General features: G+C 33.4%; 6 protein-coding genes and 4 pseudogenes across 10 annotated transcripts, besides 6 other annotated features; 7 read left to right on the top strand and 3 right to left on the bottom strand.

Moving 5' to 3' along the window:
- Nucleotides 1–14,535: part of a mobile genetic element that runs on past the window's edge.
- Nucleotides 1–22,324: part of a mobile genetic element that runs on past the window's edge.
- On the bottom strand, nucleotides 9,088–9,555 carry TVAGG3_0032410 (His-Me finger endonucleases family; the record flags this gene model as incomplete). Its single annotated transcript, XM_051220478.1, has 1 exon — nucleotides 9,088–9,555. One exon carries the CDS (start codon nucleotides 9,553–9,555, stop codon nucleotides 9,088–9,090), a length of 468 nt encoding a protein of 155 aa, XP_051105464.1.
- On the top strand, nucleotides 10,697–12,661 carry TVAGG3_0032400 (uncharacterized protein; the record flags this gene model as incomplete). Its single annotated transcript, XM_051220477.1, has 1 exon — nucleotides 10,697–12,661. One exon carries the CDS (start codon nucleotides 10,697–10,699, stop codon nucleotides 12,659–12,661), a length of 1,965 nt encoding a protein of 654 aa, XP_051105463.1.
- TVAGG3_0032390 (uncharacterized protein) lies at nucleotides 13,390–13,668 on the top strand (the record flags this gene model as incomplete). Its single annotated transcript, XM_051220476.1, has 1 exon — nucleotides 13,390–13,668. The coding sequence occupies one exon, from the start codon at nucleotides 13,390–13,392 to the stop codon at nucleotides 13,666–13,668; it is 279 nt and encodes a 92-aa protein (XP_051105462.1).
- TVAGG3_0032380 (uncharacterized protein) lies at nucleotides 13,834–14,268 on the bottom strand (the record flags this gene model as incomplete). The annotated part of the gene is made up of 1 exon (XM_051220475.1): nucleotides 13,834–14,268. One exon carries the CDS (start codon nucleotides 14,266–14,268, stop codon nucleotides 13,834–13,836), a length of 435 nt encoding a protein of 144 aa, XP_051105461.1.
- Nucleotides 14,269–14,535: a terminal%2Cinverted (terminal inverted repeat of Maverick-2 transposon ID:TVAGG3_0032370).
- TVAGG3_0032360 lies at nucleotides 15,830–16,874 on the top strand (annotated as a pseudogene). Its single transcript has one exon. A coding segment is annotated over exon 1 (1,045 nt).
- On the top strand, nucleotides 17,116–17,653 carry TVAGG3_0032350 (annotated as a pseudogene). The gene has a single exon. A coding segment is annotated over exon 1 (538 nt).
- TVAGG3_0032340 lies at nucleotides 17,717–18,169 on the bottom strand (annotated as a pseudogene). Its single transcript has one exon. A coding segment is annotated over exon 1 (453 nt).
- TVAGG3_0032330 (uncharacterized protein) lies at nucleotides 20,555–20,914 on the top strand (the record flags this gene model as incomplete). The annotated part of the gene is made up of 1 exon (XM_051220474.1): nucleotides 20,555–20,914. One exon carries the CDS (start codon nucleotides 20,555–20,557, stop codon nucleotides 20,912–20,914), a length of 360 nt encoding a protein of 119 aa, XP_051105460.1.
- TVAGG3_0032320 lies at nucleotides 21,071–21,415 on the top strand (annotated as a pseudogene). Its single transcript has one exon. A coding segment is annotated over exon 1 (345 nt).
- TVAGG3_0032310 (uncharacterized protein) lies at nucleotides 21,466–21,702 on the top strand (the record flags this gene model as incomplete). The annotated part of the gene is made up of 1 exon (XM_051220473.1): nucleotides 21,466–21,702. The coding sequence occupies one exon, from the start codon at nucleotides 21,466–21,468 to the stop codon at nucleotides 21,700–21,702; it is 237 nt and encodes a 78-aa protein (XP_051105459.1).
- Nucleotides 21,703–22,324: a terminal%2Cinverted (terminal inverted repeat of Maverick-1C transposon ID:TVAGG3_0032300).
- Nucleotides 22,325–23,053: 729 nt separating this feature from the next.
- Nucleotides 23,054–23,083: a terminal%2Cinverted (terminal inverted repeat of MuDR-3_TvMULE3 transposon ID:TVAGG3_0032280).
- Nucleotides 23,054–23,928: part of a mobile genetic element that runs on past the window's edge.

Raw genomic sequence — 23,928 nt, 5'->3', positions numbered from 1 at the left:
ATTCATAAACAAATTCAAACGCTTGTACGGCTTCATGTAGGACAAACATTATTTTTCAACACTAACGCCAACACGTAGGACAAACATTCATGACTAACATTACTGTATAACATAGACACTAACTTCATCGAAACTAAACGTAAATGTTTTGTCATGATTTCTTCGTATATGTTTTGTTATGACTTCATCGTATATGCTTTGTCAAGATTTCATCGTAAATGTTTTGTCAAGATTTCATCGTAAATGATTTGTCATGATTTCATCGTATATGTTTTGTCAAAACTTCATCGTAAACACTTTGTCATGATTTCATCGTAAATGTTTTGTCATGACTTCATCGTATATGCTTTGTCAAAACTTCATCGTAAATGTTTTGTTATGATTTCATCGTATATGTTTTGTTATGATTTCATCGTAAATGCTTTGTCGAACTTAAACGTAAATGTTTTCAGTGTCACCACGTCACCATGTCACCAGGTTATTTAACTTCTCTTAAAATTACTGACAACATGACATTTTGACAACAACACAGGAAATAAATGTTATCGTTTATGTTTTCATTAATGATTTCATAAATGTTTTGTCATGACTTCATCGTAAATGTTTTGTCATGACTTCATCGTAAATGCTTTGTCATGATTTCTTCGTAAATGTTTTGTCATGATTTCATCGAGACTAAACGTATATGTTTTGTTATGATTTCATCGTAAATGCTTTGTCGAACTTAAACGTAAATGTTTTCAGTGTCACCACGTCACCATGTCACCAGGTTATTTAACTTCTCTTAAAATTACTGACAACATGACATTTTGACAACAACACAGGAAATAAATGTTATCGTTTATGTTTTCATTAATGATTTCATAAATGTTTTGTCATGATTTCATCGAAACTAAACGTATATGTTTTGTTATGACTTCATCGAAACTAAACGTATATGTTTTGTTATGACTTCATCGTATATGTTTTGTTATGACTTCATCGTAAATGTTTTGTCATGACTTCATCGAAACTAAACGTATATGTTTTGTTATGACTTCATCGAAACTAAACGTATATGTTTTGTTATGACTTCATCGTAAATGTTTTGTCATGACTTCATCGTAAATGTTTTGTCATGACTTCATCGTAAATGTTTTGTCAAAACTTCATCGTAAATGTTTTGTCATGACTTCATCGTAAATGTTTTGTCATGATTTCATCGTAAACTCTATGTCAAACATGAACGTAAACACTTTGTCAAAACTTCATCGTAATGAGTGTAAATGACCCAAAAATAATGTTTACGTTAATGGTTTCAGGTTATTCAATAATGAATTATTTTTGAATAACTGAGGGTGTCACTACGTCACCATGTGTCACTCGGTTAATTAACTTCTCTGAAAATTACTGACAACATGACATTTTGACAACACAGCGGGGAGGGTATTTATGAATTATTTTTGAAGAACTGAAGGTGTCACTACGTCACCATGTGTCACTCGGTTAATTAACTTCTCTGAAAATTACTGACAACATGACATTTTGACAACACAGCACTTCGTCAAAATGTGATGTCGTGTATCGTGTATCGTGTATCAAATACAAAAAAAATGAAAGGGAAATGAAGAAAGGAGTTTGTAAGCTCATAAAATGCTTGTTTTGAGGTCAAGCCAAAAGTGGCTCGACCGTATTCGTTCATCCAAAACTCAAGAATTTCCTGCATTTTAGTACTATTGAGAAATCTGTTTAAATAGTTTAACCTTCCCGCTTCTCTTAAAATTACTGACAACATGACATTTTGATAACAGTCCTGGAAATAAATTTTATCGTATATCCTTTGTCAAAACTTCATCGTATATGTTTTGTCATGATTTCATCGTATATGCTTTGTCATGATTTCATCGTATATGCTTTGTCAAACATGAACGTAAACACTATGTCAAACATGAACGTAAACTTTATGTCAAACATGAACGTAAACACTATGTCAAACATGAACGTAAACTCTATGTCAAACATGAACGTAAACTCTATGTCAAACATGAACGTAAACACTATGTCATGATTTCATCGTAAACACTTTGTCATGACTTCATCGTAAATGCTTTGTCATGATTTCATCGTAAATGCTTTGTCAAACATGAACGTAAATGCTTTGTCAAACATGAACGTAAACACTTTGTCATGATTTCATCGTATATCCTTTGTCAAACATGAACGTAAATGCTTTGTCAAACATGAACGTAAACTCTATGTCATGATTTCATCGTAAATGCTTTGTCAAAACTTCATCGTATATGTTTTGTCATGATTTCATCGTATATGCTTTGTCAAACATGAACGTAAACACTATGTCAAACATGAACGTAAACTCTATGTCAAACATGAACGTAAACAGTATGTCATGATTTCATCGTAAATGCTTTGTCAAACATGAACGTAAACTCTATGTCATGATTTCATCGTAAATGCTTTGCCAAAACTTCATCGTAAATGCTTTGTCATGATTTCATCGTAAATGCTTTGTCAAACATGAACGTAAATGCTTTGTCAAACATGAACGTAAACTCTATGTCATGATTTCATCGTAAACACTATGTCAAACATGAACGTAAACACTATGTCAAACATGAACGTAAACTCTATGTCAAACATGAACGTAAACACTATGTCATGATTTCATCGTAAATGCTTTGCCAAAACTTCATCGTAAATGCTTTGTCATGATTTCATCGTAAATGTTTTGTCAAACATGAACGTATATCCTTTGTCAAACATGAACGTAAATGCTTTGTCAAACATGAACGTAAACTCTATGTCATGATTTCATCGTAAATGCTTTGTCAAAACTTCATCGTATATGTTTTGTCATGATTTCATCGTATATGCTTTGTCAAACATGAACGTAAACACTATGTCAAACATGAACGTAAACTCTATGTCAAACATGAACGTAAACAGTATGTCATGATTTCATCGTAAATGCTTTGTCAAACATGAACGTAAACTCTATGTCATGATTTCATCGTAAATGCTTTGCCAAAACTTCATCGTAAATGCTTTGTCATGATTTCATCGTAAATGCTTTGTCAAACATGAACGTAAATGCTTTGTCAAACATGAACGTAAACTCTATGTCATGATTTCATCGTAAACACTATGTCAAACATGAACGTAAACACTATGTCAAACATGAACGTAAACTCTATGTCAAACATGAACGTAAACACTATGTCATGATTTCATCGTAAATGCTTTGCCAAAACTTCATCGTAAATGCTTTGTCATGATTTCATCGTAAATGCTTTGTCAAACATGAACGTAAATGCTTTGTCAAACATGAACGTAAACACTTTGTCATGATTTCATCGTATATCCTTTGTCAAACATGAACGTAAATGCTTTGTCAAACATGAACGTAAACTCTATGTCATGATTTCATCGTAAATGCTTTGTCAAAACTTCATCGTATATGTTTTGTCATGATTTCATCGTATATGCTTTGTCAAACATGAACGTAAACACTATGTCAAACATGAACGTAAACACTATGTCATGATTTCATCGTAAACGCTTTGTCAAACATGAACGTAAACACTATGTCAAACATGAACGTAAACTCTATGTCAAACATGAACGTAAACTCTATGTCATGATTTCATCGTAAACACTTTGTCATGACTTCATCGTAAATGCTTTGTCATGACTTCATCGTAAATGCTTTGTCAAACATGAACGTAAATGCTTTGTCAAACATGAACGTAAACTCTATGTCATGATTTCATCGTATATGCTTTGTCAAACATGAACGTAAACACTATGTCAAACATGAACGTAAACTTTATGTCAAACATGAACGTAAACACTATGTCAAACATGAACGTAAACTCTATGTCAAACATGAACGTAAACTCTATGTCAAACATGAACGTAAACACTATGTCATGATTTCATCGTATATGTTTTGTCATGATTTCATCGTATATGCTTTGTCAAACATGAACGTAAACACTATGTCAAACATGAACGTAAACTCTATGTCAAACATGAACGTAAACACTATGTCATGATTTCATCGTAAATGCTTTGTCATGACTTCATCGTAAATGCTTTGTCATGATTTCATCGTAAATGTTTTGTCAAACATGAACGTAAACACTTTGTCAAACATGAACGTAAACACTTTGTCAAACATGAACGAAAGACTTTGTCGAACTTCATCGAAACTAAACGTATATGTTTTGTCATGATTTCATCGTAAATGTTTTGTCAAAACTTCATCGTAAATGCTTTGTCATGACTTCATCATATATCCTTTGTCGAACATGAACGTAAATGCTTTGTCAAACATGAACGTAAACACTATGTCAAACATGAACGTAAACTCTATGTCATGATTTCATCGTAAATGCTTTGTCATGACTTCATCATATATCCTTTGTCGAACTTAAACGTAAACACTTTGTCAAACATGAACGTAAACACTATGTCAAACATGAACGAAAGACTTTGTTAAACATGAACGAAAGACTTTGTCAAAACTTCATCGTAAATGCTTTGTCAAACATGAACGTAAACTCTATGTCATGATTTCATCGTTAATGTTTTGTCATGGTTTCATCGTAATGAGTGTAAATGACCCAAAAATAATGTTTACGTTAATGGTTTCAGGTTATTCAATAATGAATTATTTTTGAATAACTGAGGGTGTCACTACGTCAACATGTGTCACTCGGTTAATTAACTTCTCTGAAAATTACTGACAACATGACATTTTGACAACAGTCCTGGAAATATATTTTATCGTTAATGGTTTGTCAAAACTTCATCGTAAATGCTTTGTCATGACTTCATCGTAAATGTTTTGTCAAACATGAACGTAAACACTTTGTCAAACATGAACGTAAATGCTTTGTCATGACTTCATCGTAAATGTTTTGTCAAACATGAACGTAAACACTTTGTCAAACATGAACGTAAACACTTTGTCAAACATGAGCGTATATCCTTTGTCAAACATGAACGTAAACACTTTGTCAAACATGAGACAACATGACATTTTGACAACACAGCAGGATTAATGAGGAAGGCACTTATGAATTATTTTTGAAGAACTGAGGGTGTCACTACGTCACCATGTGTCACTCGGTTAATTAACTTCTCTTAAAAAGTGTGACAACATGACATTTTGACAACAGTCCCGGAAATGATTTGTCATGACTTCATCGTAAATGACCAAAAATAATGTTTAGGTGAAGAGGTGAGATTTCACCTCTTTTTCACCCGGTTTTTCACCCTCATGATTTGTCATGACTTCTTCGTAAATGATTTGTCAAGACTTCATCGTAAATGATTCATCGAACTTAAACGTAAATGATTTGTCAAGACTTCATCGTAAATGATTTGTCATGACTTCTTCGTAAATGATTTGTCAAGACTTCATCGTAAATGCTTCATCGAACTTAAACGTAAATGATTTGTCAAGACTTCATCGTAAATGATTTGTCAAGACTTCATCGTAAATGCTTCATCGAACTTAAACGTAAATGATTTGTCAAGACTTCATCGTAAATGATTTGTCATGACTTCATCGTAAATGTTTTGTCATGACTTTGTCATAACTTCATCGTAAATGATTTGTCAAGACTTCTTCGTAAATGATTTGTCAAGACTTCATCGTAAATGATTTGTCATGACTTTGTCAAGACTTATGAAGGAGGCGTTGAAGATGTTATACCATCTAAGAACTTGAGAGAGTCGAAGCCAACACATCTGGGACCATTAGAGCGGGAGTACTGGAAAGACAAAAAATATACCAGAAAGAATAAGAAAATTCTTCTAAACTTTTTCATTAGATGTAAATCAGACAAAAATAATGTTTAGGTGAATTTCCTCATATGATTGCTTCCCTCGGAAAACCGAGGGAAGAGATTCCGTACGAAAATCGCAAGAATTTGGCTCCTGGTTTGAAAGGTTATTATGTTCATAGACTTTTAGTAAACGCTGTAGCAATGTTGGCTTCACCTCGTTATGCTTGTTATATTCTTCACAAAATGCCTTATAATACTCTTCACCTAAACATTATTTTTGGTCATTTACGATGAAGTCATGACAAATCATTTCCGGGACTGTTGTCAAAATGTCATGTTGTCACACTTTTTAAGAGAAGTTAATTAACCGAGTGACACATGGTGACGTAGTGACACCCTCAGTTCTTCAAAAATAATTCATAAGTGCCTTCCTCATTAATCCTGCTGTGTTGTCAAAATGTCATGTTGTCTCATGTTTGACAAAGTGTTTACGTTCATGTTTGACAAAGGATATACGCTCATGTTTGACAAAGTGTTTACGTTCATGTTTGACAAAGTGTTTACGTTCATGTTTGACAAAACATTTACGATGAAGTCATGACAAAGCATTTACGTTCATGTTTGACAAAGTGTTTACGTTCATGTTTGACAAAACATTTACGATGAAGTTTTGACAAACCATTAACGATAAAATATATTTCCAGGACTGTTGTCAAAATGTCATGTTGTCAGTAATTTTCAGAGAAGTTAATTAACCGAGTGACACATGTTGACGTAGTGACACCTTCAGTTCTTCAAAAATAATTCATAAATACCCTCCCCGCTGTGTTGTCAAAATGTCATGTTGTCAGTAATTTTCAGAGAAGTTAATTAACCGAGTGACACATGGTGACGTAGTGACACCCTCAGTTATTCAAAAATAATTCATTATTGAATAACCTGAAACCATTAACGTAAACATTATTTTTGGGTCATTTACACTCATTACGATGAAGTTTTGACAAAACATTTACGATGAAGTCATGACAAAACATTTACGATGAAATCATGACAAAACATTTACGATGAAGTCATGACAAAACATTTACGATGAAGTCATGACAAAACATTTACGATGAAGTCATGACAAAACATTTACGATGAAGTCATGACAAAACATTTACGATGAAGTCATAACAAAACATATACGATGAAGTCATAACAAAACATATACGTTTAGTTTCGATGAAGTCATAACAAAACATATACGTTTAGTTTCGATGAAGTCATGACAAAACATTTACGATGAAGTCATAACAAAACATATACGTTTAGTTTCGATGAAGTCATAACAAAACATATACGTTTAGTTTCGATGAAGTCATGACAAAACATTTACGATGAAGTCATGACAAAACATTTACGATGAAGTCATAACAAAACATATACGATGAAGTTTTGACAAAACATTTACGATGAAGTCATGACAAAACATTTACGATGAAGTCATAACAAAACATATACGTTTAGTTTCGATGAAGTCATAACAAAACATATACGTTTAGTTTCGATGAAGTCATAACAAAACATATACGTTTAGTTTCGATGAAGTCATGACAAAACATTTACGATGAAGTCATGACAAAACATTTACGATGAAGTCATAACAAAACATATACGATGAAGTCATAACAAAACATATACGTTTAGTTTCGATGAAGTCATAACAAAACATATACGTTTAGTTTCGATGAAGTCATAACAAAACATATACGTTTAGTTTCGATGAAGTCATGACAAAACATTTACGATGAAGTCATGACAAAACATTTACGATGAAGTCATAACAAAACATATACGATGAAGTCATAACAAAACATATACGTTTAGTTTCGATGAAGTCATAACAAAACATATACGTTTAGTTTCGATGAAATCATGACAAAGCATTTACGATGAAGTCATAACAAAACATATACGTTCATTACGATGAAGTCATGACAAAACATATACGTTTAGTTTCGATGAAGTCATGACAAAACATTTACGATGAAGTCATAACAAAACATATACGATGAAGTCATAACAAAACATATACGTTTAGTTTCGATGAAGTCATGACAAAACATTTACGATGAAGTCATGACAAAACATTTACGATGAAGTCATGACAAAACATTTACGATGAAGTCATGACAAAACATTTACGATGAAGTCATAACAAAACATATACGATGAAGTCATAACAAAACATATACGTTTAGTTTCGATGAAGTCATAACAAAACATATACGTTTAGTTTCGATGAAGTCATGACAAAACATTTACGATGAAGTCATAACAAAACATATACGTTTAGTTTCGATGAAGTCATGACAAAACATTTACGATGAAGTCATGACAAAACATTTACGATGAAGTCATGACAAAACATTTACGATGAAGTCATAACAAAACATATACGATGAAGTCATAACAAAACATATACGTTTAGTTTCGATGAAGTCATAACAAAACATATACGTTTAGTTTCGATGAAGTCATGACAAAACATTTACGATGAAGTCATAACAAAACATATACGTTTAGTTTCGATGAAGTCATAACAAAACATATACGTTTAGTTTCGATGAAGTCATGACAAAACATTTACGATGAAGTCATGACAAAACATTTATGAAATCATTAATGAAAACATAAACGATAACATTTATTTCCTGTGTTGTTGTCAAAATGTCATGTTGTCAGTAATTTTAAGAGAAGTTAAATAACCTGGTGACATGGTGACGTGGTGACACTGAAAACATTTACGTTTAAGTTCGACAAAGCATTTACGATGAAATCATAACAAAACATATACGTTTAGTTTCGATGAAATCATGACAAAACATTTACGAAGAAATCATGACAAAGCATTTACGATGAAGTCATGACAAAACATTTACGATGAAGTCATGACAAAACATTTACGATGAAATCATGACAAAGTGTTTACGATGAAGTTTTGACAAAACATATACGATGAAATCATGACAAATCATTTACGATGAAATCTTGACAAAACATTTACGATGAAATCTTGACAAAGTCTTGACAAAGTCTTGACAAAGCATATACGAAGAAATCATGACAAAACATTTACGATGAAATCTTGACAAAGCATATACGATGAAGTCATAACAAAACATATACGAAGAAATCATGACAAAACATTTACGTTTAGTTTCGATGAAGTTAGTGTCTATGTTATACAGTAATGTTAGTCATGAATGTTTGTCCTACGTGTTGGCGTTAGTGTTGAAAAATAATGTTTGTCCTACATGAAGCCGTACAAGCGTTTGAATTTGTTTATGAATAAGATTACACTCTTGTTTTCTGTATCTATCATACAAACATAAGCAGCACCTGTTTTTGTAAAGTTTATATGAAGTTTTCGATAGTTAGGACCTGTATAATAATAGAATGCGTCCTCATTCTCAACATAGTAGTAGAACTCAAACGAATGCTTACCATAATCTGTTATTTCAACAGCTTCGTCAGATATTTCATCAACGAACTCATAAACTATATCACCATACTTGCTTTTATTTCTATTGTTTTCAGATCTAGAACACCAACGAAGGTTTGAGATTCTGTTGTCCGTTCTATCATGATTTATATGGTCTATTTCTTTCAAATTGTTTGGATTTTCAATCCACTGTTCTGCAATACTTCTATGCTTTAAGTACATTTTGTTGTTTAAACTAAGCACAATATAACCATAATTATTTAAGCATTCACTCATAATATGTTTGTCTTTCTTTCGACGAATAGTAAAAGGATATGTCGTACAAATCTCATAATCTTCATGATTTCTCAATGTTTCCCATTGAGTTTGTTCCCCACTAACGTTCTCATTGACGTCCTCAATATCTTCTTCCTCACTGAACTCGTCAATATTTTCACTAGCTCCTTCTGTAATGTTTTCATCGGCATTGTCATTGACTTCTTCTGTAATGTTAGATGTTGTTGTTTCGCTCATGTTCTTTCACTAATGTTAAAAAGTTATGTTGTACGAATTTTGAACAGAATTTAGAGCAGTTATGAAACAATGAAGTATTTTTACGCTATTGAAAGGAACTATGAGAGTGAAGTACATGACAGCAATGACAAAAGGAACTAATATCAAACCTAATGAAATCGCTCACGAGGACATAGAGCTTAACAAGTACTTTGTGGAGTATCTTATAAGTGAAGAGTATGTAAGACCTTACTTCATGTTTGACAGCATGAATGAGGATGTTATTTCATGGTTAAAGAATATAAGCAATGTTTTCGGTAAGTACGTCATAGATGACAAAGGTCTTGTTGTATTTTATGAGACAGCAATACGAACACAGGAACTAATGGATATTATGCACTCAACAGCAAAGAAAGGATTTAGTACTATTGGCATGAATGAACATTGCAGGAATGACATATACAACCTATGCTCACGAAAGCCTTACACAAAAGCAATACAAATGATAGAACATAAGTGTCTAAGGTCAGCAAATGAAATCATTACTGTCAGTGGTTATGAAAGAACTGTTAGCAAAGATGAGTGGAAACAGCTATTCATATTAAGGAAGGACGTTGCTGAACTAGTTAAACCTGTTGCACAAACATTGTTTCAGATAAGACCAGCAATGACTAAGAACCCTTTGACCTTAGTCAATGAGACCATAGAGGTTGAAGATAATGACATGAAAGAACTAGGAATGAATGAGAGAAGTTGTGAAGGATGTTTGAGTCAAAACACATGGTTCTTTAGAGCTGTTAAGAAACTTAGTAAAGAACGACAGAAATATTTTATAGAGAAGTATTGCAAAGGATGTGTAAATGAATTGTTTGAAATAGAACTTAGAGACACTTTCACACTAAAGGACTTGAGGAAAAATAAGTACATGAGTGAAGAAGGTATTGACATAGCTAGTGTTATAAATGACTTAAGAAGATGTGTTGTTGTTATTGACGGAGCACGTATGACATATCTAGTGAAAGATTATGATGGAATACGAGACACAACAACACTTGTGTCAGTAGATAGCAAGGAATTCAATAAGCTCATGAAGAGTGTTTATGTAGGACGTATTGAGGAGAAGGATGTGAACGCACTGATGATTTATGAAGCGGGTCAGAACAAGAACTATCTTATGAAGTCAGGCATGAGATTCTTTGACGAAAGAGATGACATTTACAGCTATTTCAGAGGATATGAGTATGAGGTACTGAATGAAGTAGATGAAAGCGTTATTGAAGGATATTTGAAACATGTTCACGATGTCATATGTAATGAGGATGAAGAGCTTTATGAGTATGTTTTGAACTGGTTCGCCTACATCGTTCAAAATCCTTGTGGAAAGACTGGAACAGTACTTTTGTTAATAGGAAAGCAAGGAACTGGTAAGAATGTACTTAGTAATGTTCTATGCGAGCTCATTAGCAAGTACGCCAACAATAATATAACGGCAATAGAGAATGTGGTTGGTAGATTCAATGCTGCTATTGAGAACATGAAGCTCATCGTATGCAATGAACTAAGCTCATGCGATACGTCTAAGGTCATGAACCACGACGCACTAAAGTCAATAGTAACAGAGACTCAGTTGGACTTAAATCAGAAGTGTCAGCCAGTAAGAAAGATAGAGAATGTTTGTAATATCATCATGATATCTAACAACTTCAACTCAGTAAAGATTGATAAAGACGACAGAAGATTTGTTGTCATTGACGTAAGCAGCAGATACAAAGGAAATTACGAATATTTCTCAAATCTCATTGAAAGCTTTAATGAAGAGTTTTATTCAAACTTACTGACGTACTTCATGAAGAAAGATTTAAGTGAATTTGATGTAAGGAAGATACCATTCACCAGGGCTAAACAAGAACTCATCGAAATGAACAAAACACCTTACCAAATGTTTTACGAGGAGTTCTATGAAAAGTTTGTATCCGGATGGAATTGTACAGAGTGCTACAGAAGATATAAAGAATTTGCGAAGGAGAATGAATTCTTTGCATGTAGTTCAAATGTATTTGGTGGCAAGATGAGAGAATTTGTGAAGAGAAGTAGAAAGCGAGACGGTTCTGCAAGAAGTTATATTTACGAAGCAAGTATGATATTAGAAGGTCGTGGAAAGAAAGAAACAGTGAATTATGAGGAAGTGCTTGAAAAATTCATGGAGTACATGGGAAGCAATATAACATACAACAAAGACATATACAGTGAGTTTAAGTACTACTGTGAACAGCATGAGATTGAAGTAATGAGTAAAGGAGACTTTGAAACGCTTATGAAAGACAGTAAGGAGGTCGTTCATGAGAACAGTGTTGAAATAGTTCATGAGAACAGTGAAGAGGTCATACATGAATGCAATGATGAAATAGTTCACAAGAACAGTGAGGAGGTCATACATGAATGCAATGATGAAATAGTTCATGAGAACAGTGAAGAGGTCATACATGAATGCAATGATGAAATAGTTCATGAGAACAGTGAAGAGGTCATACATGAATGCAATGATGAAATAGTTCATGAGAACAGTGAGGAGGTCATACATGAGAACAGTGTTGAAATAGTTCATGAGAACAGTAAGGAGGTCATACATGAATGCAATGATGAAATAGTTCACGATGTCGTTCGTGAAGAAGCCATTGCAACAAAGAATGAGATAAAGGATTTCATAGAACTTAACAAGGAGGAGTTTAAAGAAGGCTATGAAGTGAAAAGATGTGAAGAAGATTTCTTGGCGTATTTGAAGAAAAAGAGACTAAAGCCAATGGCTCAAAATAAGTTTCAATCGATGTTTGAAAAGAAACGTTTGAGCTATGGTGGTGTAAGAAGCACATATTACTTTGTTAAGAAGTGAGGACATTTATTTTTGTCGTTAGTGTTGGAGTTTGTGTTTGTTGTTAGTGTTTGTCATTTGTGCTGAAGTTAGTACTTGATGTTAGTGTTGGAGTTTGTGTTTGTTGTTAGTGTTTGTCATTTGTGCTGAAGTTAGTACTTGATGTTAGTGTTGGAGTTTGTGTTTGTTGTTAGTGTTTGTCATTTGTGCTGAAGTTAGTACTTGATGTTAGTGTTGGAGTTTGTGTTTGTTGTTAGTGAGAGAATAAATTAAATCATGAACTTTGCCATGGTCTCTGTCCCTAGTAGTTTTCATTAAGTTCTGGAAATAATGAAAGTCATAAACTTTGCCATGGTCTCTGTCCCTAGTAGTTTTCATTATCTCACAGAGTTAATGAAAGTCATACTTTCTATCAGATGAAGCATGCAGATGAACATAATGAAAGTTAGTGAGTTTGCCACGAGTTATGAATAAAATATTGGCATATTAGATGAGATAGCTGATGAAACAGATGAAGATAAATTAAATCTTGGACTTTGCCACACTCTGTCCCTAGTTCCTCAAAATCCTTGACAACGTTGCTTAGAAATTTTGGTTCAAAACCTCATCTGATTTTAATCTGTTATGCTACCTGTTAAGTTTCGCGAGATTATAAATGTCATGGAGTTATATAAAAAGGAGGGACAGCTAGGGACACTGGAAGTACTTGTAAGGCTATCTGTTAAGATTGCATGAAATACTAAAAAGTCATGAAATCCATTATCGCTGTGCTAGCTTCACCTTTGATTGAAATGACGACTAAAGTCACTGAAGCAATGAAACAAAAGTTTTTGGTAGAATACATTAAATCAGGAACTATTCCAGAAGGTTTTTACATTCATACTATGAAGGATGGTAGAGTTCAGTTTAGAAAGATAAAACAACCATTAGATAAAGAAGGAATTTTGAGAAAGATTAAACTTCATGAGGACAACATTGCTAAACTTAGGAAGAAGTTAGAAGAGTTGGAGAAAGGAAGAGAGTTATAAAGCAATGAATTCAACAGGGTGAAAAAAGAGGTGAAAAAAGAGGTGAGATTTCACCACTTCACCTAAATTTATTTTTGTGCTATGTTTTCATACGTGTGAGGGTGGTGATATCATTTATTTTTAAGTTTATTTTTATATAAATGACAGAACAAAAATAAAACATATCTACTCAACAGGAATGAGACCCTTACTGACTATGTATTCGTTTAATGCTTGATGAAAACAATGGTACATATTATCGTATGGGTATACACAACGTCTGTTTCCATCGTCGTCGTATATGTAGAGCTCAAATCCAGTCCAACCTTCTTTTGTACAATATGTAGCTTTATTTAAGTATGCATTTATGTAGATAAGGCAATTTTCTTCATCGCTCCAGAAATAATTTTTCGTCTTTGTTGAAATAGTTTTCGTTCCTCTGCGACCATAAGGAATGTATGCAATGAATTTTGCGTCATATGGGATTGTAATATATTCAGGGTTTCTTTCATCGTCAATGGGTCTGTCTTTGTTAAAATGCATGTTTCTCAGTTTTACTTGAGTTTTGAATAGTTCACGGAAACGTTCTGGGAAAGAGTCATAGTAAATGTAGTCGGACATGTCTTTGTAATGAAATAAAAAATTTAAAAAAATAAAAATAAGGTTATTTTTTATTTAGTGAGGATGGTAGTGAATTCGTTAGTGAAGTCGTTAGTGAAGTCGTTAGTGAAGTCGTTTATGTGTCAGACGGTTTTGTAAATATTTAAGGTTAAGTTGGTGTTATGGTTGTATTGTAAAATATACGTTACCGGTTTTGTAAAGTGTCAAACCGTTAACTTGGGTAAGGCGGAACGCAGTGCCGCCGTACCCAAGTTAGGGATACTAACTATAATATTGGAACATTACTACATCAGCTCTTGAAGGAGAACTTTATATCAGAGATAGAAGCAAATGCTGCAGGTATTGTTGAAATGCACTATGACTTCTTCTTGACAAACATAAAGAATCTTACTGAAATAAAGATGTATGATTTAACAGAATATGAAGGCTTAACGATGTCAGATGTAAAGAAAGGCAAACCAAAAAGAGACCATATAGAGATGAAAGCACACTGACAAATGACCAGAAAGCCATTTTGGAAGCTCTTAAGCAAACAGGAAACCCAGCACTTATAGAAAGCTTTTGGAAAGATAATGGTGAAAAGAAGTTTTATAAGAAGAGAAGCGGTCAGTTCTGGAAGTATCTTTGCACATTACCTATAAATCTTGAACGCTACAAATCTTCAATGAACTGAACAAAAGAACTGCAACACTTATGACAGAAGATAACTGCTTCGTTTATGCTTGCATTCAGGCTGGAGTAAATGAAGAAACTATTGACCACATGAGAGAAGTCATTCGTGTTAGAGACTTTCCTCAAAGTAAAGTACAAGAAATTTCTGACGCAACTGGTATAGCATTTAATGTTACCATTGGTTATTTCAATGACTCAAGACATAATGAAATAAAAGAGATATATACCAAAAGAATGTGAAACTGTTCGAACTATTGACTTACTTCTTGTTGAAGACCACTACATGCTAAATGAAAGACTTCCAATGACAACATATTTCATTCGCAACTATATAGAAATCTTGAAGGAGTGTGGTGGAATGAACATTGAGAAACAGATGAAGATTTATACAAAGAGAGAAGATAAATATGTAGTTCGCATGGATAGAACTACACCGCTATGGGATGTTATGAAAACATTGTGGGAGTGCAAATATTTCGAACCTATTTCTTATGGAGAACTTTTCACATATACTACTGACTTATATAAACAGAACCTTGCACCATTTAAAGATTTGACATATGCTCCAAAGTATTGTGTACAACTGAAGAAGAAAGCAGAGTCAAAAGAAGTAAATAAAGCTAAATGTAAGTTCATTCCTGAGCATGTTTTCTTTGCTGACTTTGAGTGTAGCACAGACGGCTTTCATAAAGCTTTTAACATCTGTTACGACAGTGAAGATGGTTCAGTGAGTGAAAGCATATGGGGTCAAAACTGTGCAACAGAATTTTTGGAGCGACTTCCTGACAAGAGTTTAATATATTTCCATAACCTCAGCTATGATATAAACTTCATCTTAAGACACATGACAGAAGTGAAAGGAACTCCCATCATTAAAGGTTCACGAACAATGCAAATAACTGGTTTATATAAAGGACGGGCAATTATTATAAAAGACTCTTACAGTGTTATAAATAAGAAGCTTAAACTATTTCCTGCTATGTTTAACTTACAAACAGGACCGAAAGAAGTATTTCCATATAACTACTACAGCAGTACTTTGTTAGCAAATGACAACAGAACTGGTGTCATTTCTGAAGCATGTAAGTTTATCCAGGATGCTGATACATTTATGAAAAACATAGATTCCATCAAAGGTTGCAGAATAGATGAAAACCACTTCGACTTAGAAAAATATAGCACGTTTTACTGCAAACAAGATGTAAGAATTTTAAGAGAAGGTTTTGTAAAGTTCCGCAATGACTTATTGAAAGAGTTTGATTTAAACGTTTATGACTACGTTAGTATTTGTTCTATTGCTAACAAATTGTTTGAGAACAGAGTATACTTCCCGAATGGAAATCTTTATGACCTCTCAAATAAACCAAGAGAATTTATTTCGAGATGCATTCAAGGTGGAAGATGTATGTTGTCAGATAACATGAAACAAAAGAGCGAAAAGAAACTCATTGCTGACTTCGACGCTGTTTCATTATATCCATCCGCTATAGCAAGACTTTATACTTTAGAAGGAATTCCAAAAGTATTGAAGGATGAGATGTTAAGTTCTGAATATTTGTTAAAGCATTTATTCGATGACGACCAAAAGGAACCCATTGGTGAAAAGTTTATGTCTGGCTTCTTTGTTCTCATTAAGATAACAGAGATTGGAATACATAGACACTTTCCTTTAATAGTTTGTGACCCTGAACTAAATCCAGAACTTAACGTTCCCAGAAGTTCAAACGCTTGCTGTTTAATGTATGTTGACCATATAACATTACAAGACCTCATAAAATATCAAGGTGTCAAATGTGATGTGTTGCAAGGATACTATTACAATGGAAACAGAGATATTAGAATAAGAGATGAAGTAAAGAAGTTGTTTGAGTTAAGGTTAAAGTATAAGAAAGAAGGAAATCCTTTGCAAGAAAATATAAAGCTCATTCTGAACAGTATTTATGGCAAAACTATTCTATCTCCTATTGAGTCAAAAATAACCATAGTAGATGACAAAGATGCTATAAGATATGCCATCAGAAACTACGACCATATAGTGAAGTTCGAAGGTTTGGATGGTTCAGATAAAACTATTTTCAAGCTAACGAAAAGCATTTGCAGACACTTTAACTTCTGTCCACTTGGTGTTAACATTCTGTCTATGTCGAAGAGAATAATGTGTGAAGTATTCTGTACTGCTGAGGACTTAGGAATGGACATCTTTTATAGCGATACGGACAGTATGCATCTCTACAATGAAGATATCCCTCGTTTAGCTGAAGAGTTTGAGAAACGTTATGGAAGAGTTCTCATTGGTAAAAACCTTGGTCAATTTCATAGCGACTTTGCAGAAATCACAAAAGATAAACAAAGTTTAGCATACAAGTCAATATTTTGTGGAAAGAAGACTTACATAGACTTACTCACGAATGATTTAAATGAAGTTGCATTTCACTGCAGAATGAAAGGCGTGAAGCAAGATGTTATTGCTTTAACCGCTAATGAAATGTTTCCTGACTCTGTTCAGTGTTTCTATGATGAAGATAAAGGTTTAATGGTTCCGCAAGGAAAATTTGACAAAGACTCTGAGTTCAGTGTCATGAAACTTTATAAAGCACTTTATGACGGTCAAGAGATTGGATTTGACTTATGTAAGTCATGTCAACCTTGCTTTGAAGAGAAGTTTAACTTCTCAATAACGACTAAAACAAGCTTTATTCGTAAGTTGAAGTTCTGAGGTCATTTATTTTTGTCAGCAATGAGGTCATTCGTGATAAAAATAAAGCTAGCGTAGATTTTACAATACTGCGATGGTAGAGTTTAAGAGTTGTGCTTCAATGTAGAGACAGTCCTTCCCATCTGGAGGCAAGAACACTGGACATTTATGGTCGTGAGTTGAGTACATGTCTATCCAAAACTCACGATTGAAGCCAGTTAATTTATAGTATTTAGGATTTGGTAATGGTGAATTTCTTGTATGACCAATGAACTCATTTTCAACTCCCTTACTTAAGTTTGAATATAATATAGCTTGCTTTCTATCCCAAATGTCAGGTGTTACAATCTTTGAAAATTCATTTTTCCTCGGAAGCATTGCATCATAATTGAAAACATTCTTGAAATCATCACTTGGTTCAGAGATTTGAAATCTTATACGTAATGGATTTTCTTTCTCTTTAGCGACTTCATTGAATGGTGAGAATACAACAAACTGACAGTCATGTGTTCCATCTTCATTTTCATTAAATTCATAATGAAAGTCTATAAGTTGTGGCTGACTACCTTCTTCTTTCAGTTGTGCAAGAAACTCACGTAAAGGCTGTAAAGTTTGTACTTCAATGTTGAACTTTTTCTCGAACATCTCATTAAATGAAATCATACATTGTTGCAATGTTGTATCGTCTTTAAAGTATTTGTATATGTGAATGTTTTGGGCGCTTAAAGACTGTTCGTCATTTTCTATCTCGACTTGAAGTATAAAGTCAACCTTTCTGAAAGCACGTGTTATATACATAGATGTTATGCCAATGTACTTCTCTTCATTTATGTTCACAATCCAGTCTGTTGGAAACTTAAACGTTACTCTGTTCCCCTTTATTTTGACGTCAGGTTTCACTACTGAACGCAACAGATAAAGGTATTTGTCTATACATTTAATTCGGATAAAAATAAACCATTTACTCTTTCTTTGCTTCAGCTTCTTTAGCTTTTGCTTCAGCTTCTTCTCTAGCTTTCTTCGCCAGCAAACGGGGGTTTTTGTCTTCCAGCAGCTAATGCAGCAAGTTGTTTTTCACTAAGTTTTCTCTTTGGTCTCTCTGGCTTTTTTTGTTTTGTTCCTTCAGTTCGGATAAAATTGCTCACGAATTCTTTCTCAATGCTTCAACATCTATGACCCCTTGGGTCTTGTCCGTAGGGCTTGTCTGAAGTCATTTGACTGCAGATAAAAAACAAAATTAAAACTTTAACCGATGTAAAATGAGCTTGTCAAAATCAGAACGAGAGTCTATTATATTAAATGACGCCAGAGGATACAACTCCTTTCTATTACGTAAGTCAGAGTAAAGATGGTAAAAAATATATGTAAGAAAAAGAAAGGTTCCATTAGCGAATACAGAGAGCGACAACATTAAGTGCATGGCACCGAGGGCGAAGCCCATATAAAACCTTCTATTCAAACTGAAAAGTCAATAAACCAGAAGAAAAGAAGCCAGATGTTCGTTCAATAACGAACCAAGAGCTTATTGCAAAGTTCGTGAATTTCATTGAAAAAACAACCGAGTCAAAGAACCCTGACCCACCAGTGAAAGAAGTTGAGACAAAGAGAATGTACAGTTCATTGAAAATGTCAAGAAACAACTTCCCCACGAATGTCAAGAAGAAGAGTGAGAATAATGAAGTAAATAGATATTTTTATCTGAAGTAAATACATGCAGAACGAACAGCTAAACGAATTTACTCCAGCAGAGCATATTCATCAGATTCGCTATATTTCGATATCATAGACAATGCAGTTCAAATTGGTGACACTAATAGAAAATATTCTGACGCAAAGATTCCATCACAACCTGGAACTGCTAAAGATAACACATGGGTAACATTCAATCTCTCACCTCCTGGTGAAAATATGTTGGACCTTTACAATACATTCATTACGTATAAAATGGAAGGTCAATTTATTGTAGATAAAGAAATTGGTTCAGGTTCCAATAAAACAAACCCACCAGGATTTGGATTGGTTTCGATGACGCTTTCTATGCAGTTGCTGGATATCAAATCCTTGCAAATGGTCGTATCGTATATTCTCAAGACAACGCAAGAGAAGAAGCATATATAACTTCAAACTCACAACTACCGAACAAATAAAGAAAGTAGATGTTTTCTCAAAGACTCGACATGAAGATGTATGGAGTCATTCGGGAACATGCCAGAACAGGACAAATTGTTAGTGGTCCATTACAGCAGGAAAATCATTTGATTTTAAGCTTCGTTTAAGAATTCCTGTTAGAAGATTCCTTCCATTAGAAGCTATTCGATTTATTCCAGCTTTTGGAGGAAACGTTCAGCTTAAAGTAAAGTTCAGTAGCGACGCCTTACAATGCACATCTATATCTGTAAATGATATCGTTGCTTTTCAATCCAACCTTAAAGTTGCATTTGCTTCAGATTCAAATCACCGACAAATAAATTTGTTCCATGGAATGAACCATTCACTATGATAACGAAGGCAATAGAAGCTAGTGGAACAGTTACTATTACAACTGTAACCCAGCAACTATTTCGAATAAAATGATGATTTAATAATGAATGTTTCATTCATCCAAAATCATTCTCTTAGACCCTAACATTTATACAGAACTTGTAGAACATTATACAAACGAGGCTTTATGTTTTCCTGTTAAAGTTATGGATTGGATTCCTATGGACGGTTCATTCTCAAAGAATACAGATAGTTCAAGTGCAACATTTACAGCAGCTTATACGCCTATTAATGTTAAAAGTATTTGGTACTATTTAGAAAGAAAGACAACTATTATGTTAATTTTGAGAACCCTAAGTTTAAATATCTTCAGCTTTCCATGGGAGCTTATGGAAATATGCAGAACCCGAAAAATCATATGGACCTGTATTTTATAAAATGGTTGCGAACGCCTGCAATACAAACAATGATATGATAGGATTTAATGAAGATGTTATGAGGTCATTGGTGGATGATGGTAGTGTGGAACATAAATGGGATAGCTATGACAACACACATTTCTTATGTGGTTTTCCAACAGAAGTGGACTTTTGCTTCCAGCAAGGTCAAACATCTACTGCTCCAATAACATACAAATTGTCTGTTAAAGGACCTATTGAACTAGCAACTGAAAATGTACCAAAGCCACTTATTGGATTTATGAGGGATTGTTGCTTTGCCATTCAGGTGCGTGCTAATGGAATCCCCATAATAAGATTAGATGACTATAACTTAGCTACGGACGACAGTGAGGAATAAAGGATGAACGTTTATTTTTAAAGCTTATAAATGAGTTCTTCATCAAGCTCTCGCGAACCTTCACCATCTATGAAACAAACTTTCCCAAACGATTATGGAGCACCTATTGAATATTTCTTACGAGCTGCACAATGGCAAAGAGCAGTCTCACCAAGGTTAGGTGTTCCACCAGCTCCTGTCAAAAATAGCATTTGGTCAAGTCCTTATATAAGATATGGTCTCCCACTAGGTTTGCTAGCTACAGCAGTAGCAGTTATGATGTTGAAAAGAAATAAAGCAAATGTTGTAAATAATACTGAAGTAGTTGAAGTTAAACAAACTCCAACACCTTCGCCAAAACCAACGTCAAAACCAACGCCTTCACAAGCAAAACCTTCAATGACTCCTGAACCTATGGAAGTACAAACTCCTATTCAAAAGTCAACTCCTAAACCGACTCCAACATTTAAACCAGAACCTACTCCTCAAATAAATCGTAAAACTCCTGCGTTTCCTTACTGAAAAAAAATAACGTTATTTTTATTTAATATTAAAATTTTTATTTGATTGAAATGACGACTAAAGTCACTGAAGCAATGAAACAAAAGTTTTTGGTAGAATACATTAAATCAGGAACTATTCCAGAAGGTTTTTACATTCATACTATGAAGGATGGTAGAGTTCAGTTTAGAAAGATAAAGCAACCATTAGATAAAGAAGGAATTTTGAGAAAGATTAAACTTCATGAGGACAACATTGCTAAACTTAGGAAGAAGTTAGAAGAGTTGGAGAAAGGAAGAGAGTTATAAAGCAATGAATTCAACAGGGTGAAAAAAGAGGTGAGATTTCACCACTTCACCTAAATTTATTTTTGTGCTATGTTTTCATACGTGTGAGGGTGGTGATATCATTTATTTTTAAGTTTATTTTTATATAAATGACAGAACAAAAGCAACTCATACAAATCGAAAAATATAACAAACATACATTTAAACATTTATTCTTCCTTCCTGAGCATAACATGTTCTTTCAAATACATCCGAGACCAGTTGACTTTTCATTGACTGTGTATAAAGATAGAAATAGTTATATCATTAAACCATACGATGACGAAGGTAAGTTATGTAAATTGTACGTTAAGAAGTTAGAGAAAGTTTATGGCTTCAAGTATGACTACAATAGGGTTAACACTGATGATGAAGATATTGAGGAAAATTTATGAGAACATTAGTGAAGTCGTTAGTGAGAACGATAGTGAGAACGTTTATTTTTTACATTAGTGAGTTCGTTAGTGAAGTGGTTGGCGGCTTTGTAAATATTTAAGGTTAAGTTAGTGTTGTCGTTTGTGTTGTAAAATATACGTTAACGGTTTTGTAAAGTGTCAAATTCACATATAATGGGTACGGTGGAACGCAGTGCAACAGTACCCAACTAACCCATACTAACTTTATCTGAGAGATTACATTAAGGCACCGAAGCAAGAGTTCAACAGCAATGCTGCAATGATGCGCTACGCCATTATCTACTCATTTATTAGCGCATGGCAAGAATCAGTATCATTAAGAACGGTTCAAAATGCTGCTGCCGCCTGCGGTCTTTGCCCTTGTTCTGTAGAAGCTCTCAAACATAATAAGTATGTTCGTGAATTGACTCCTGCAGAAAAAGAATTGCAAGAGAAAAGAAATTACCGTAATCGAAATCGTTTTAACATCAATGGTGAAGAATTGACGACGATGGACATGATTTGCGCAATTTCTGACAATATTAAGAAGAATTCTGCAAATCACAGATTTTGCAGGAAGCCAGAACAAGACACCAAGGAACGTTTCTACTTTTGGATTACAAACTATCTTGATCCCAGCACTGAGTTGTTGACAAAACTCCCTAATATGCCAGGTTATAGTCCAAATGATTAGGAAAATTTTCCAATTTTCCAACAAAAATTTTCCAACTCTCCACCAAAAATTTTTTAATAAAATATTATTTTACGGCATTGCCCGTCACTTTTTTTCGGTACAAGGCTAATATCACGGTATAACCCCCTAAAATAATATTTTATTAAAAAATTTTTGTTGGAAAATTGGAAAATTTTTGTTGGAAAATTGGAAAATTTTCCTAATCATTTGGACTATAACCTGGCATATTAGGGAGTTTTGTCAAGGCAAACCCAAATTTTAGCTAAAAGTGACAGGGGGAAAAAACGTTTAGTATTAAAAAAAAGACCGATGAGAGCTTCGTTCGAAATATAGAGGGAACTGAGAATGCGCAACCATTGTCAGGGAATATTGGATGCTATTCCCGTTCCATCTGTATGGAAAATTGAGGTTTTCAAAGGGAGTTAAAATAATATCAAATTTATACTAATTTACTTCAAAATACAAAAGTATTTGATAGCTAAAATTAGTTACTTTAGCAAGCCTATCAATACCCTTTTACGATTATTGCTACTTTTTCGAAATAAAAGTAAAAACAAATTTATACTAATTTACTTCAAAATACAAAAGTATTTGACAGCTAAAATTAGTTACTTTAGCAAGCCTATCAATACCCTTTTACGATTATTGTTACTTTTTCGAAATAAAAGTAAAAACAAATTTATACTAATTTACTTCAAAATACAAAAGTATTTGACAGCTAAAATTAGTTACTTTAGCAAGCCTATCAATACCCTTTTACGATTATTGTTACTTTTTCGAAATAAAAGTAAAAACAAATTTATACTAATTTACTTCAAAATACAAAAGTATTTGACAGCTAAAATTAGTTACTTTAGCAAGCCTATCAATACCCTTTTACGATTATTGCTACTTTTTCGAAATAAAATAAATTTATTATCAAAAACCTTTTTTTCTTAGTAAAAATAAAAATGTTATTTTATATCAAGTTTTTATTCATAAATTTTTATAATGTTGTATAAATTTGAAGGTGGAAATCTGTAATAATTTTATCTTGAAAAGACTTGGCATTCTCAACAATGAATTGTGGGGTATTGCATCCAAATTCTGTAATTTGCGTGAGAATACTAAGCTTGATTT

The sequence above is a fragment of the Trichomonas vaginalis genome, chromosome IV (genome assembly GCF_026262505.1).
Source record: "Trichomonas vaginalis G3 chromosome IV, whole genome shotgun sequence".
NCBI classification, from domain to species: Eukaryota; Parabasalia; order Trichomonadida; family Trichomonadidae; genus Trichomonas; species Trichomonas vaginalis.
This window is presented reverse-complemented; position numbering and strand designations above follow the sequence as displayed.